Source organism: Rhamphochromis sp. 'chilingali' (assembly GCF_963969265.1).
Source record: "Rhamphochromis sp. 'chilingali' genome assembly, chromosome: 9".
NCBI classification, from domain to species: Eukaryota; Metazoa; Chordata; class Actinopteri; order Cichliformes; family Cichlidae; genus Rhamphochromis; species Rhamphochromis sp. 'chilingali'.
The window spans coordinates 3,107,688-3,123,767 of record NC_137936.1 but is presented as its reverse complement, the minus strand read 5'-3'; the positions used below and the strand labels follow the sequence as shown (position 1 = coordinate 3,123,767).

At 39.4% G+C, this 16,080-nt stretch overlaps 2 protein-coding genes across 4 annotated transcripts in view; both read left to right on the top strand.

Moving 5' to 3' along the window:
* LOC308401934 (uncharacterized protein) overlaps nucleotides 1-14,156 on the top strand; it is a 565,304-nt gene extending 551,148 nt beyond the window's left edge. Inside the window, exons 1-8 of one of the 3 annotated variants that reach the window (XM_080890405.1) lie at nucleotides 3,716-3,759; nucleotides 4,836-4,921; nucleotides 5,001-5,339; nucleotides 6,237-6,569; nucleotides 6,890-7,009; nucleotides 7,569-7,913; nucleotides 10,915-11,232; nucleotides 12,947-14,156. In XM_080890405.1, coding sequence (XP_080746531.1) covers nucleotides 4,858-4,921; nucleotides 5,001-5,339; nucleotides 6,237-6,569; nucleotides 6,890-7,009; nucleotides 7,569-7,913; nucleotides 10,915-11,232; nucleotides 12,947-13,281 — 1,854 coding nt within the window. In that variant the 5' untranslated portion in view covers nucleotides 3,716-3,759; nucleotides 4,836-4,857 and the 3' untranslated portion in view covers nucleotides 13,282-14,156. Of the gene's footprint in view, nucleotides 1-3,715; nucleotides 3,760-3,799; nucleotides 4,691-4,835; nucleotides 4,922-5,000; nucleotides 5,340-6,236; nucleotides 6,570-6,889; nucleotides 7,010-7,568; nucleotides 7,914-10,914; nucleotides 11,233-12,946 lie in introns of those variants that run through there. The other 2 variants (XM_080890404.1, XM_080890406.1) reach the window with 2 other exon arrangements.
* tp53rk (TP53 regulating kinase) lies at nucleotides 1,663-3,254 on the top strand. The gene is made up of 2 exons (XM_080890409.1): nucleotides 1,663-1,914; nucleotides 2,615-3,254. Exons 1-2 carry the CDS (start codon nucleotides 1,692-1,694, stop codon nucleotides 3,100-3,102), a joined length of 711 nt encoding a protein of 236 aa, XP_080746535.1. The 5' UTR covers nucleotides 1,663-1,691; the 3' UTR covers nucleotides 3,103-3,254.
* Nucleotides 14,157-16,080: the final 1,924 nt, after the last annotated feature.

Here is a 16,080-nt window from a genome sequence, read left to right as displayed (position 1 = left end):
GGAGGTTTCTAGAATAATTAAAGCTGTAGAATATATTCTTACATTTTAAAAAGAGATATGTAAGAAATCTATATACTGTATACACTGTAGGCTTGCCTTAATTAATTACACTATATTGTAGCTGAACAGAAATACTGTTTAACAACCTCTGTTTGTGTGTGCCTGCTATTTGTTCTGGTTTGGTAAACTGGAAATGGTGAAATTCTGCTCTTACTTCATATAATCAATTTAATTTTCAATGAAAATGTTGCGCTGATGGTACCTTAGAAATATGTGTTTAATATGGAATTCATACTGGTATCTGTATCTGAAGTTCAATAGCAGGACCACACCCCACAAATCCCCCTTCCAGTGGTGTGTCTATCAACGCCGACTTCCTGCCACACAAAAGTTTATCATTGTTTTCATGCCCCTCTCCTCCTCTCCTCCTATTTGCCATCCCCTTTTAAATTTATCAAGATCTGGCAGGCCAGGAAGGTGCCATTTGTCTTCAGCCTGCCAATGGATTATTTTTTTGGACAGAATGTACTGTAGAATTATTTTTTTTAATGGTTTTGTAGGAGTCTTCCAAAGTATATATAAAGAAGACAATTTGATCTCAAATTTCTAGAAATGAGCTTCACCACCCTCCATGTTGAAACTACTGTGATGTTGAAACTACTGTGGGCAGCTATTTTTTTTTTTGTCTAAACAAATTTTAAAACCTGTTTTAAGTTTAAAAAAAAAAATTGTTTTCCTTTGAAAATTCTGTCAATGTCTTTTCTTTTTCATAATCCTCTCAGAAATAGATTCAGGGATCTTTGAGTTACTTAAAGAAAAAGAAAAGAAAAGTGATATAACAAAGCCACAGGATTTACAAATTCTACTTTATCCTTAATTTGCTGAACAGTTTTTCATCCTGACCCCATCTTGTATTTTGTCAGTAATGGCAAATAACTCGGAGTGGTTATCAGGTGCCAGGAGTAAAGCTGTTAAATAAAATCATCCTCACCAAACATGACTGCGACAAAGCAATAAAAACAAAAAAACCCACACCCGCTCAGAACTGGGATTGAAGGGTTTAGGTAAGCAGCAGAATGGCCGACGGCTGTCTTCAATTTGAAAATGCTGATATGGATGTAACAGGTTGTATCAATGCAAGCTACACTTAAAATGTTAATACTATTATTACTGCTGGGTCTTGACATTATAAAGTGCCTTTAGGCGACTGTTGTTATGATTTGACACTATATAAATGAATCGAATTGAATGAATACACTAACTGGTCACTTTATTAGGTACACCGTGTTGTACCGCCTTTCCCCTCAGAACTGCCTTAGTTTTCAAAGGCATTGTTTTTGCAAGGTGGTGAAAACATTCTTTGGGGAGTTTGGTCCATGTTGACATGCTGCCATCACACAGCTCCTGCAGATTTGTCAGCTCCATGATTTGAATCACATTCAAAAGGTGGTCTATTGCATTAATAGTAACAATGAAGGCCTCTTTATGTACAGTGAACCCGAGTCATGTTCAAGAAGCCGGTTTTAGATGGCGTGAACTTTGTGAGTCATAGGTTATTTGTGTATATTTTGTGTATTATTTGTGTGTATGTGCTCTACATCGAAAACGTTTCTCTGTATTTATGTGTAGGTATTTTTGTGGTCGCTAGGTGGCAGACGTAAAAAAAGAGCACGGAGGAGGAGGAAGTAAACATGGCGCGGGAGAGCAACATGGCGGTCCCTGAGTTCCTCAGGCAAGCAGAGTTGTTGAAGCAAGGGGCAGAAGCCCGGGTGTACCGGGCCGAGTTTCTGGGAACGCCAACAATAGTGAAGGAAAGGTTCCCTAAACGCTACAGACACCCAGCCTTAGACGAAAAGCTGACACACCGCAGGACCGTGCAGGAGGTCCGCGCCATATTACGGTGTCGGAGAGCAGGCAAGTCCTCCGCTGGTGGAGGTGATCCAATTAGCACCACCCTAAGGTGGTTTAAGAATATTTGTAGCCAACTAACCCACTGGATAGACTGTTGGCTTTGCTGGTCGTGAGTCAATGATTACGCCAGATTGACTTTTCAGCTAAATTGCGTTTATTATCTGAACAACAGACGATATTCAGTCTGCAGAGACGTACACAGCAGCGGTTCTATCTTGTTGGAAGCTTCAGATCTGTGAATATTTATACTTGCACGATGATTTAGTTTTCTGGTTTGTGACCAAATGATTAAGCAGCCAACAACAAAGTGGAATGTGTTTATTCCTTTGCTCGTTTCATTCAAATGCAAGAAAGTGATCCCTACATAACTCATAGTTGGTATATGTTGTGTACAAACCCCTTCTTCTCCACAAGGGGGCACAATAGATGAGCAAATGCTTCCACAGATGTTTAGTCACAGCTTCTGCATAAAGTCAGCTTCATGAAAAATTACAAATTCAACCCTTCTCACATTTTATCTCTTATGTTTTGTTGTGCATTCTCAACTTCTGTGTTATCTATTCAACATGGATCTGAACATTTTCTCTAAAATCTGCTCCGCCCACACTGAAACATCTTTTAGCCACACACAAACCTTAATCGATAATTGAATGGTATTGTAGTCACACAAAGTTTGTAAAATCAGACTTTTTCTTCTTCACAGGAATATCTGCCCCTGTAGTCTACTTTGTGGACTATACCTGCCACTGTATCTTCCTGGAGGACATTGTGGGTTCCTCAACTGTGCGTGACTATATTGCATCTGCTCAACAGTCTGACTCCTGCAAGGAGCTGAAGTTGCAGAGGCTGGCCGAGCGCGTGGGGCAGGTCCTGGCTAAAATGCACGATGAAGATGTCATCCACGGAGACCTGACCACCTCCAACATGCTGCTGAGACCCAGCCCAGAGGGAGGAGAATCCGACCTGGTCCTCATAGATTTTGGTCTGAGTTACATCTCTGCTCTGCCCGAGGATAAGGGTGTGGACTTGTATGTGCTGGAGAAAGCCTTCCTCAGTACCCACCCCAACACAGAGGAACTGTTTGAGAAGCTGCTGAAAAGCTACACAGCGTCATCCAAGAAGTCATCAGCTGTCATTAAAAAGCTTGACGAGGTTCGGTTGAGGGGAAGGAAGAGGTCAATGGTGGGGTGAAGATACTCCCCATGTGTGTACAGGGGCAGACTTGTGGAATTTCATAACGCTGAAATTAAGACACTGTTGTGCACAGTCTGTAAATTAACATTATGCAAAAATTGTAATTGAATATAACAATATTTCTAATAAATGGGGCCTCAGATCTTGCAGTTTATGTGGTGATTTATATAAAAGCACCTAAGGTACTGCTCAGTATCCTCAAGGTTTGAGGGTCAGGCTCCCAGGTAGAGGACCCAAGCTTGAAGGATAGACTGCCCGTAGGGGCGAAAGGGAATTGAGACATACATAGATAGATATGTGTGTATATATATCAAGTAGTTTGTGTTCCATGAAAAATGGAACCGGTAAACTGAATTTATGAACACACACACAAGTGGATCAATTTAGTATTAAGAACTTTATAAAACTACTGCATTCCTTTTGACATGAGCACTGATAAGCTGAAGCAGTCATGCAGGATTTTAAAGACGGCAGAAATGAGTGTTTCCTTCTGTTGGTCTTCCATGGTCTCTTGTGTTCTGGGGGCCTCTGGATGTCTGGAGTTTTGATCTCCTCCATACCCGCTTCACACCCTGGAGGACGGGGCTGTGGCCCCCCCACACTCCTCCATTACATGGAGAAACCTTTGGAATGCAAGCATGCTGATCCACACAGGTATGCACACATGGGTATTCACAGACGCGGACTAAAGCTTTCTTGGCTGCTGCCTCAAAGCACACTGTGCGCTGTCTATCTTGCGTGCTGCACAATATCGTTTATTATTTAGTAAATATTGATATCTATGGCTAGCTAGTTTATTGTGATGGTGCTTTGTTTTCTCTATTATTATGTTGCTCTTTGTTGTTTGCTGTCTCCTCTGTTTGTTTTTTTTGTTTGTTTGTTTTTTTTTCTCCATACAGGTGACCCAGGAGTTCTTTTTTTTTTTTTCTCTCTCTTCCCCCCCCTTCTCACCGTCTCTTCTCCCCTTTGGTTTTCTTTCTTTCTCTCCCCCTCTTTCTCTCATTCATTCCCCCTGTCCTATTTATTAAAAAAAAAAAAAAAATGACAAAGGATGAACTGAAGCTCTGCCATCACGTAATGTCGCATACTGCTGTTTCTGATGTCATTTATAAAAAAAAAAAAAAAAGAAAAAAAAGAAAGAAATGAGTGTTTCCTCAATCACGGAGAAGGTTACTTGTAGAGAACAGTCAGCTATTCAAGTGTCAGTTTTAATTATATAGCAGCAAATTCCAACAACGGTTGCCTCAAGGAGCTTTATATTGTAAGGTAAAGACCTTACAGCAATACAGTGAACATGTTGGATGCAGAACAAACTTTGGAATAGAAATTACCAGAAATTTTCACGAGTACCAATTTGTAATGGTTAGACCAAACCAGAACTTACTGGTGACGACATACGTACAGGGTTTTGGGTTTAAATTTCATGGTTGGCTGGAGCCTTTGTGGATAGTGTTTGCAGATTCTCCTTGTGCCTCTTTGGTTTTCTTCTGCAGTTAAAATTCTGAGTCTGAATGGCACTAGAAGTCAGGTAGGCAGGTCAAAGTCCAAGAGGAGGTGCACTATGACTGATAAGCAGACACTTAAGGTGAATGTTTAGCCACCACAACCATGCTTAATAACACAGGATTTGTAACGCACCACGTGATCTTCAGTTAGCTGTGTTTGAATTGTGCGAACACACCCAAGTAAAAACGAATGTGTCACATGTTGCTTTCATTTTTAATTTACAGAGACGGTAACATCTGAGACCCCATGGATCAGCAGCGTATTACAAACATGACGATTAAACTCATGGTTCTTGCCTTGTACTGTAAAGGTGAGTGTTTGTCAGTGTTCCGGCTTGTAAATGACAGCTCTGTCCTTTTCGTTCTCAAAGTCTACATGACTCCTTCCAGGTTCCTTGGCTGAGATCACCAGAGAGCTCAGTGTCTTAGTGGGCAATGAGGTAACGCTCAGCTGCATGTTCGACACACCGCATAAGCTAGTGGAGTGGAGTGCTCTTAGTATTGAATGGAACATGGTGGACAAACACGCAAAGAAGAGCATGGTGTACACGCTGGAAGATGGAAGAGCTCATGTGTACAAAGAAGGCTCTGTGGTGAATGAAACGTGCCTGCGTCAGAGTGATGCGTCGCTGCAGCTTCATAATGTCACTGTAGGAGATGAAGGACTGTACACCTGCAGAGTCATCAACCCTCTGATCTACACAGAGTCCACTGCTCTGAAAGTGCTCGGTACGCCTGAGAGTTATATGGGCCAAGAAAGCCACAGTGTTTATCTAGCTTAATAATACAAAAAAGGAGGAACTTTAACGTGAAGTTGCAGGTAATTTAAAAATTGACATTTCAGATGTCAGCGAGCTTCACCAAACAGACAAGCTGCAGGTTATTTTTTGTTTAAGACATCACGCTGTATGAAATTTATGCAAAGTTTAAACAAGGTGACCCTGTGGAACAGGCTGAACTATAAAAAGGTAGTATTCTCATAAGATTTACAGTTATATATATATATATATATATATATATATATATATATGTGTGTGTGTGTGTGCACAAACAGTTGCCTGCAAACCTAAATGAACTGTCTCAAAGTTGTAAAAATTCCAGCGTGCAGCTTATCAGCAGCACGGTATGGAGATCTGCCAGTTGTGTTTGCTGCTGGAAGATCCCACTAGTGCTCTACAGAGCTTCCATGTTAAGCTTTGATAAATGAAAATAACAAACTTGGGCTGTACTGAATCCTGTACAGTGGTCATTCGTTACATAAGCGATGGATGGGTGCAGCTAAAGGTGGTTTTGCATCTTGGCTTAGTTTTTGTTAAATAAATAATGGCGTAACATGCCATGTTAATCTGTGATTGTCTTTACTGGATATTTTTATTATGCCTATAAAACCTTAGCATTGAACGAGGGTGTACTTTCTTTTTAAGAAAATTACCCAACTGCTCACTTGATTAATAATAAATGTGTTACTGAGGACTTTATGGTCTTCATAGCTTCAAGACCAAGATGCACAAAACAATTAGTGACATTATATCCATTTTTGTGCAAATTGTCGAATTCAAGCACAATCATTTTAAATAATTTTAATGATAACAATGTAATATCTGTTTCTGAACCGTACACCTTCAGCTCTGCCTTCAGTGTTGCTCCCAGAAAAGGCAACAGTGAGAGAAGGACAGGAGAAAACCATACAGTGTGATGTAACAGGTTTCTACCCAGAGAAAGTGGCTGTGACGTGGCTGATCCAAAATGGCACCCAGACCATCCATGCAGGGTTGGGCCAACTGTCCCGTGTATGCAATGAGCTGGCTGTACACAATCCAGATGGCACCTACAGCATTCGTAGTGGCATCACGCTGCACTCCTCAGTTCTAAGGGGTGGAGAAATACATGTCATCTGCCAAGTTGAGCACCAGACCTACAATGGTCTGTACAACCGATCTGTAACACTGGCTGTTCAAGGTGGGATTTTATTCATTTATTCTTTGGATCGCTTGATTTCATAGATACATAGTGGTATACTGTAGCGCAGGTAATCAGAAGATTGATAGTTTGATCCCTGGCTGCTCCAGTCTGCATGGCAAAGTATCGTTGGACAAGAACCAAAAGTTGCTCATTGGCGTATGAGTGCGTGTGAATATTAGACAGGAAGCACAAAAAAGCAAAGTACAAAGCAAAAGCGCCTGTAGTTCACTTGAGTTTTCCAGTAGAGAAGAAAAGCACCATATAAGAACCATTCCATTTAATATTTACTATGTTACTTTCATGTGCTTTTCCTTCAGCTCCATCAGAGCCGCTTCACAGTACAGCCACTGTGATAGCTGTTACAAGTGCAATAACTTTGCTACTGGTCACCTGTGTTACTGGAGGATCTTTATATCTCTACAGATATTTTTACAAAGGTATGTATCAACACAAGCACATTTCTTTTGTTAAATTTTGATAATTTGCTTTGCTTGGTCTTATTTGAATGCGATAATGTCAGATGTTCACATTAAAGATGTCTACAGATTTAACAAATTTGGCAACTATGTGTAAATTAAGGGAAAAACTACAGCTTAAGTTGTAAGCCTAATCTTAAAAGTAGAGAGGGTGTTCGTTCCCAAATCCAAACTGGAAGCTGGTTTCACAGAAGAGAGGCCTGAAAGCCTCCTGTTCTACCCCTCCCATTCTACTTTCAAATACTTTAGGAACCACAAGTAAGCCCGCAGTCTGAAAGTGAATTACTTTGTTGGGGTGATACGATACTATGAAGCCTTTAAGATAAAACAGAGCCTGATTATTCAAGACCCTCTATCTGATGAGAAGGATTTTAAATTCAATTCTGTATTTAGGGAGCCTTTTTTATCCCTTTATTACCATCCCTTTAAAGTTTTACCTAGATATCATAAAGTTTGTTTGATTTTGAAAAAGTTTGATTTCATTAAAATGAAAAGAAAATGCTGCTATTTCTCTTCACAGTTCCATTTAATGTTTCGGAAATCAGTCAGCCCAACATCATATACGCTCAGGTACCCACAGAACTGAAGTGCACCATTCAGGGAGCCACAAGGTGGGAGCTCAAAGTGAAATGGTTTAAACAAAGAACCAGTCCAGACTCAGTGATTCAGTCAGAGTCAGGTTCTTCAGATTCCCTGCTGGAGACTGAGGATCTCAGCGAACGGGCTAGTCTGCAGTCAGATGGCAAAAATCACACATCTCTCCTGCCTGTATTTCTGACTGTTACTGAAGACCAAACCAAATACCAGTGTGTAGTGTGGTGCAAGGACAGGAGCTTCAGAAGGGAGACCACAGTCAAGGTTAAAGGTGAGTAGTTTTGGCTTTGGGAGCAGATTATCAGACAGGGCACTCTGAGAATTCAGCTCAGTGGGGAAATCCTCAGCCCGGTTTCATAAGAAAACATGTTCATGTGCACACAAACTGTTACGTTTTATGTGAGTGTGAGCATGGATTTGTAATTAAAGTTCTTTTAATAGGGAGGATATTTCATGACAGAAGCATGATGTTTCAGAGAAACACAAAGTATCACACTGAGAAAAGAAAGCTATTCTTCCCAAACCACAATCTTTTTCTAATTATAAGTTTTTAATCCCTAACCTCAAACAAGCTGTTTGAAAATCTGTGATGTGTATGACTTGAAATTGTCGTACACAGCACAGTGGCAAAAGTTTTTAACTCCGCCCCCAATTCCTCTTATCACTAAAATGCAACCTTTAAAAGTGGGAAATATTCAATATGTGCAAATGGACATGAACTGGTACAGAAAAAAAAACTATAAAATTTGTTTCCAGGAACAAATAACAATAGATTAAAGATTAAATATTACAACTATTTCGAGAAATGTCATGAGACTGTGTTGGAATCCCATAATGCCATGCATCCTAACTAAAAGTTTAACTGGAGAAACACGTGACCCAATCCACGTGTACCAGTAAGTGCAGTAGGCATATTTAATCCTATTTATAGAAAAGAAGTAATGATTGTGTTGAAATTCTATTTATCTATATTACATTATATAATTAAGTTCTGTACCATAATTTATATACATATAGTATATATAGCTATATACCAGACTAGGAGGCACAGTGGCTTGGTTCAAATGCACTGGCTGTGGCCTCTGTAGAGTTTGCATGTTCTCTATACATGTGCTGGGTTTTCTCCAGGTTCTCTGGCTTCTTCCCACAGTCCCACATGTCCCCAAAGACATGCAGTTATTGGGGTTAGTTGGTGAATCTAAACTGCCCATAGGCGTGAATGTGAGTATAAATGTTTGTCTGTCTCTCTGTGTTAGCCAGAGACAAATGAAATGAAATAGGAAGTTTGCCAGATTTTGGGAAAATAAACACATGATCCTATTTTAAGTGGTGTCTACATATAAGGCGACATAATCGCACCAAACATCTTTGATTCATATATCCGATGACATCATTCCAAAAGTCCTCATCTTTGGCTTTTACTTCCCATGAGGTTAATGAAAGATTCAACGATAAAATTTATGCTAGATCTTCTTGTCACAACCCCAAAGGGGATTTGTAAGAAAGCACTAAATGTTTGTGTTACTGGAAACTTCTGGGTTTTTTTTGTTTTGTTGTATTTAAATTAAACAATCTCATTTGGGGCTGCATGTCTTGCCAATCCTGAAAAAAACTACTTTCATTGTTATTTAACGACAATCATTTACAGTTTGGTCCAGATATATTAGAACACTAACACAAGTTTTGTTTTTTTACCTGTTTACTGTAGTTTGACAATGGACATTGAACATTATGTGTATCTCCAAAGGTTGATTCTGTTCATCTGGACGTAGCGTTTTGTGGGAGAAACGTTAAGATTAAGGAACTGACCTCCCAGCCCATTGTTCCTTCAGTGGGCTGGTTTCAGTCATTATGCAAATGTACTGTTTATAAGATTGGAAACCTGCAGTCAGCTGAGACTGAAGAAGTCACCTGGATGAGTGATGAAACGTTTCTCCCACAAAATGCTACGTCCAGATGAACAGAATCAACTTTTGGAGATTTACTTTCCTGGATGATTGAGCATGCATCAAAACAAAAGTAATTGGACAGTTCACTCAAAGTGCTACTTCACAGGCAGGTGTGGGCAATTCCTTTGTTATGTCATTATCAATTAAGTAGATAAAAGGCCAGGAGTTGATTTAAGGTTTGGTGCTTGCATTTGGAAGATTTTGCTGTGAACAGAAAACAGGTGGCCAGCTCCATGCCGTTGAAAAGAAGCCATCCTGAAGCTGAGAAAACAGAAAAAACCCACTCCTAATATTGGTACAATAAATTGAGTGGCAAAATCTACAGTTTGGTACATCCTGAGAAAGAAAGAAGCACTTGTGAACAGTGGTGGATGATTGCAGAATTATTTCCATGGCGATGAGAAACCCCTTCACAATAGCAATTAAGTAAACAACACTCTCCAGGGGGGAAGCATACCACATCATCTGTAAAACACAGCAGAGGCAGTGTGCATGGCTGTTAGTGGCACTGGGACACTAGTGTTTACTGATGATGTGACAGAGGATAGAAGCAGCCGAATGAATTCTGAGGTGTTCAGGGACATACTGTCTGCTTAAATCCAGCTAAATGGAGTCAAATTGATTGGGCAGTGTTTCATAATATGGATTTACAATGACCCAAACAAACAGCCAAATCAACTCAGGAGTTTATTAAAGCAAAGAAGTGGAATATTCTTGAATGGCCAAGTCACCTGATCTTAGCCCAACAGAGCATTTCACTTGCTGAAGACTAAACTTCAGACACAAAGGCTCACAAACAGACAGCAACTGAAAGCCGCTGCAGTAACAGCCTGGCAGAGCACTAAAAAGGAGGAAGCCCAACATCTGAGTTCATACATGAGTTCAAGACTTCAGGCTGTCATTGCCAGCAAAGGGTTTTCATACAAGTGTTAGAAATGAACATTTTATTTTCAGTTATTCAATCTGTCCTGTTGCTTTTGAGCATCTGTAATTAAGGGATTGTGTTAAGATTGCTTTGGTTCCTCACATTTTATTTTTATCTTTTTGTTCAACCCACTGAATTAAAGCTGCAGGTCTGCACTTTAACTCCATCTGAGTGGTTTCATTTCAAATCCGTTGCAGTAATGTACAGAACCACAATTAGAAAAAAGTTGTCCGTGTCCAAATATTTATGGACCTAACTGTATTTGTGGTATGACACAATCTTAGCTTTTTCTACCATTAGCATGTTTGACTACATAATTTAATTATAAAATTATGCCTGTTGACTGACTTCATTTTCTTCTCATGTACTCTCCTCCCACCACACACACATACTTCCAGTGGAACCATCTTTTCTTAAGATCTCCAGCATTCCTCAGATCCCAAAGGTGGAGAGGCTGCTGGTTCTCTGCTGTCGCGTGGAGAACTTTTACCCCCAGGACATCGACCTGGAATGGTACAGGAATGATGGGGAGAAGGTCCACCTCGTCACTCACTTTGGCCCCTTCTCTGACCAGAGCCGCCTCTACAATGTGTGGAGTAAGATCGAGCTCATCATGGCCATAGAGGATGAGAGGGCCATGTACACTTGCCGTGTTTACCACTCCAGCTTCCAAGCTCCGGGGTACAAGGATGTCTTTTACCACATCAACACTCAAGGTAGCAGCTTCAAATGTTTTAGATTAGATGAGATTAGATGAAACTTTATTAATCCCTCGGGTGGGTTCCTCCAGGAAATTCAGTTTCAGGGACAAAGGAGTTTTTAAGTCTGTTGGTTCTTGACTTTGGGAGAAGCAACCTGTCGCTGAACAGGCTCCTCTGGTTATTTATGACCGTGTGCAGAGGATGCCCAGCATTGTCCGTAATGTCCAGCAGTTTCTTTAGTGTCCTTTTCTCTGCCACTGTCACCAGAGTGTCCAGCTTCATGCCGACCACAGAGTTAGCCTTCCTGATCAGTTTCTCCAGCCTGGATGAGTCCTTCTTTACTGTGCTGCTCCCCCAGCACACCACAGCATAGAAAAGTACTCCAGCAAACACCAGCTGGTAAAACATCCTCAGGAGCTTCCTGGAGATGTTAAAAGACCTCAGCCTCTCTGATTAGATTAGCTGGTTAAGAAAATGTCCTGGTGATGATGTAGTATGCAAAGGTCTTGAGACACCCCCTCATTTCTTTATATCTTGCTAGGAAATGGGACCTAGATGCAGTGATTTATGAAACATGCAGACATAAATGGAAATATGTCTACAGTAAAAATACCACCATGCATAGCTCCCGATAGTTTTCCATGGTCATAATTCTATCAATTTTGACAACATCCCAAACACCACTAGTAGCCCCAAACATGACAGTCTCCACAATGTTTACAAATTTATTTCTCAAGGACATGATACTAATCCTATAGATAGTTTTAAGGCCTCCCACTTTTTCTTTTGTCCTCTTTCGTGTTTTGTAGTTTCCTCAAAGTTTTTAAGGACACGCTGAACCTTTCTGCTAAGATATGACAGCTAATGGAAATTTTTGTTGGTGTAAAAAGACTATAACTGTGTTATAGATTCAAAATTGAACTATAGAAATTGGAATAAATCAGGTGTGTGTGTCACAGGCTGAAAACGGTGCCTAAAGATACAATTTGTAATTGGTTTGTTGCTAAGTTTTCTGTTATATGTTCACACAGCACTGGTCAGAGATCAGTCTGAAAATGGTCAGAGGCATATAAGAGGTCCCTTTCTGGCATTAAATTGATTGCAATTTATGGTAAATCACAACCTGACCTTCAGAGTCAAAGGTAGCAGAGACCATGATGCTCTGGGAAGATAGACTAGTCAGTGTTAAAAAGGACTACTTTTCTATCAGCTATGATGACAGGTTTATGTTTCTTTTTGATGTGTTAAAAGAAACTGGAGTCAAATTCCCAAATGTCAGAAAATAAAACAAAGTGACTAAACTAGCTTTAGCTACTGATGATCTGTGAAACTGTACACTCATTGGCTAACAACTTGTCCTCCTCATCACATCTGGGGTTTTACAACCAGGATGGTGATGACAGAAGCTTTAAAATGGTACTTTAGAAAGTAGCGGGTCATGGTATCTTTTTTGTTGTCTATGCCTCACTATCCTAAATCTACTTACTATCCTAAATTTCAACCACATCTTATAGTTTTTTGGGTTTTTTTGTTACCAGTAGGATACTTTAGACTTGTAATTAGCAATTTAATTATTTAAAATTTTACTTTGAATTACTACTTTATTTCCATTCCACAGTTTGCATTTTCTTTCTCATTGAAAATTATACAAACAAGAGTTATTCAAAATGATCCTTCAATATCAATATATCCATAATGCTTTACTACATGTGTTGCTTTGTTCAAACAGGAACCCCCCCTGATGTGATGTTCATCAACCACGAACCTCAGTGTCCTAAAGTGAATGAAGAGTGTACTTTGCACCTGCACATAAAAGACTTTTGTCCTGAGGAGGTGTTGGTGACATGGACTAAAGATGGAGACAAGGTTGTCTCTGGTGTCTTTAATACTCCCCCCAGCCTGAACGTCAACGGCCTGTACTCCATGTTCAGTTTCCTCAAACTCAATCCCACCAAGAATTACCAAGGCTGCACATTCAAATGCCAGGTGGTTCATAGTGCTCAGAAGGAGCCTGAGGAAAGGCTCTTCATATTTCCAAAACTCTGCCTGACAGACAGCTGTTGATGTCTAAACCTACTTTGGACCATTTCACATCTGGGGAGTAAATAATTTTAGTTTTAATTCTGCAGTTCTGCTGACTACAAAACTGTAAAACAGAAAACAAAAAAAATTGAAATGCTTTAGTTTGATATCTGCAAATTTTATCCTGCCTGAATATCACTTTAGGTTAAACAGGCTGGGTTATCCACATTTAAGACTGCTATAAACCTTTTCTGACAATCTTAAAGACCACGTGATGCCCTCTGGATAATACAATAGCCATTTCATTATTATTTTTTGTTTTTATCACACACAATATTGTATTTCATATAGTTAACAGTGTCAGTTAACTATTAAGCCATTAAACTAACTCTTCTAAGGTGATGCTAGGCGCTCTACCTTCTAAGCTACCTGCAGAGTTAGTGCAGTCAGTGCACACGCTGCTTTGAATTTACTCTAAGTTTTGAGTAACCTTGGTTTCATTGCTATATGTTCCTATATGTATTCTAATTGCTGCATATTTTTTTGTTCTATTTTTTTGTGCAGAACATTTTTATTTGTATAGCAAACTGTAGTTTGTAGTTGCAAATAATTTCAAGTTTTGTTACAAAGATTGTTGAGAGAGGGACAATTGTTTTGTTGTTGTTTTCTATTAACAGAATTAAATGTTGAAACACAAGTAAGTGTGTTCTAATTCCTTAAAAATTATTATTTTAATTTCAATTTATAATTTGTGTATTCCAGTTACAGTGTCACAATGTCATTTTAATTAAGTGAAAATTTACATGATGTGATAAAGCAGGGGTAATCAATTACAAACCCAACAGGTCCGGTTACTAAGATTTCTTTCACAACAAGGTCCAGATCTCAAGTCTTTTTCATCCCATGGATTAGGGTTAAATCGAAACCATATATTTCCCTTTCATTATAGTAATATTTAAGTTTTTGTTCAAATTAGGACACATGAGTAACAGAGTGAACTTCAGGCCTTACTTGCAAATAATAAAAATATTCTTTTTCAATTTTAAAATTTCTATTTTCTGAATCAACTTTTTTCACCTTCAGTTGTCTGCTCCTCTCTATTTTGTGTCTGCAGTAAGCTAGGGTTTGATTGGCTTACCTAACTACGTAAACAGTAGGCGATTACTGTAGGGACTGGTTTACCTGCGACCATTGTTTTATGGTGTACTGATAAAACAGTGCTCTGGGTTTATGCATTACGGGCAAATTTTTTCTGTCACTGATTATTGGTCTGGACAGAACGAGCACTTCGTCTGGATCTGGACCAAGCTCTGCCATTTGGTGATATATGTGATAAAGCAACCCAACATTAAAAAAAAAGAAGAATTTTTTTTTTTAAAGGCGAAAATGTAGTAATGCTTTATTGAAGCAGTTTTATGTCATTATTATACTGCTGGCAAAGTAAAGCTAGTATTTTGCTGATTTCTTTTGTTTCGAGGTTCATAGCCATTTGATTTTATAAATTATTGGTTCAAAACAATTCTACTAAATCTACCAGGTTGGCTTTGTCAGTTTTATTTACCTTCTACCGTGAAATAACAGTACAAATAGAAGGCAACATTGCAGACATCAAGGGCAGCTAAAAGTCCCTGGGAATCCCACAGGCAAATGGCAACCACGAAGAAGCTGCTAGGAAAGTTGCAACCACGAAGTACCTGCAGAGGGTCAGGCAAGTCCTGAGGAGTCAGCTGAACGGTAAGAACAAGATCCGGGTTATCAACACCTACGCCCTGCCCGTGATCAGGTAAGGTAAAGCAGGGAAATGCCCTGTAACTTACTTTAAAACGAAATATGTTCCCTAAAACGGTGGACAGAGCTACAGACCCATGACACCCTGTGCAGTTAATAAAAGGACAGGTAATGTTCGTCGCTCACACAGTACACTCATTTGTTTCAGTTCATCAGTTGCCACAAGACAGCTTACCAACATGTACACAATAACCTAATACTCCTGTGTCCTAGACGTCACAAGAAGGTAACTATACTTTAGTTACTATAGATGAAAAGATATCTTCTTGCTGGATGCAGAAATGTTAAATTATTATTAATTTTATATAGATGCTACTCTGAAAGTGCTGCTGAGCCTGGATTTGCCTGTTTTATTAGACAGATGGTCAGAGCTGGTGTCCCCTCTCCATCATCGTGTCCATCATTGCTAATAAAAGGAGTTATTTACAACCTCTTCACATGCCATCTTCTCCATATCACCAAGGTATGAGGAAACTCATCTGTCACAATGATAAATCTCTGAAGCTTGTTTATTTGCTGGATGTCTTTCTGCACAACTGTAGCTGATCTCAGAGTGGTGAAAGAAGAGGCAGTGGCCTTGCTCTGTTAAATCAGTGCCAATCTGCCACTGATTTAAGGTTAAGGTTACTTTACTTATACCTGTAGGTAAATTTACTTTACAGAAGAATGATAGCATTTGACATCCCTTCAGATGAAACGTAGGACTGCCGGGTGCTGCTTGTGCACACGCCCCGTCAATTTAACGTATCATCCAAATGGTTAAAAAAAGATTAAGCCATAGTTGTTATGAAAAGTGTCCATAGAGATTAAAACAGTTATCTGTACTTATTTGTACCAGGTTTTAAATGTTTATTTCTCAGAAAGATTAGTATTTTACTGGTATTGCACTGGTGTATCAAACTGATTTGAAGGAATTACTGCTCTCTGGCACACTGCAAAGCAGTAAGTTAACACTTAATAATTGAGCTTCCTGTATTGGTGCTGCTTATATTCATGGGTCTCACCAATATAAGATGAGACACTTGTAACAATCAAACGTGAAACAAAAGCACA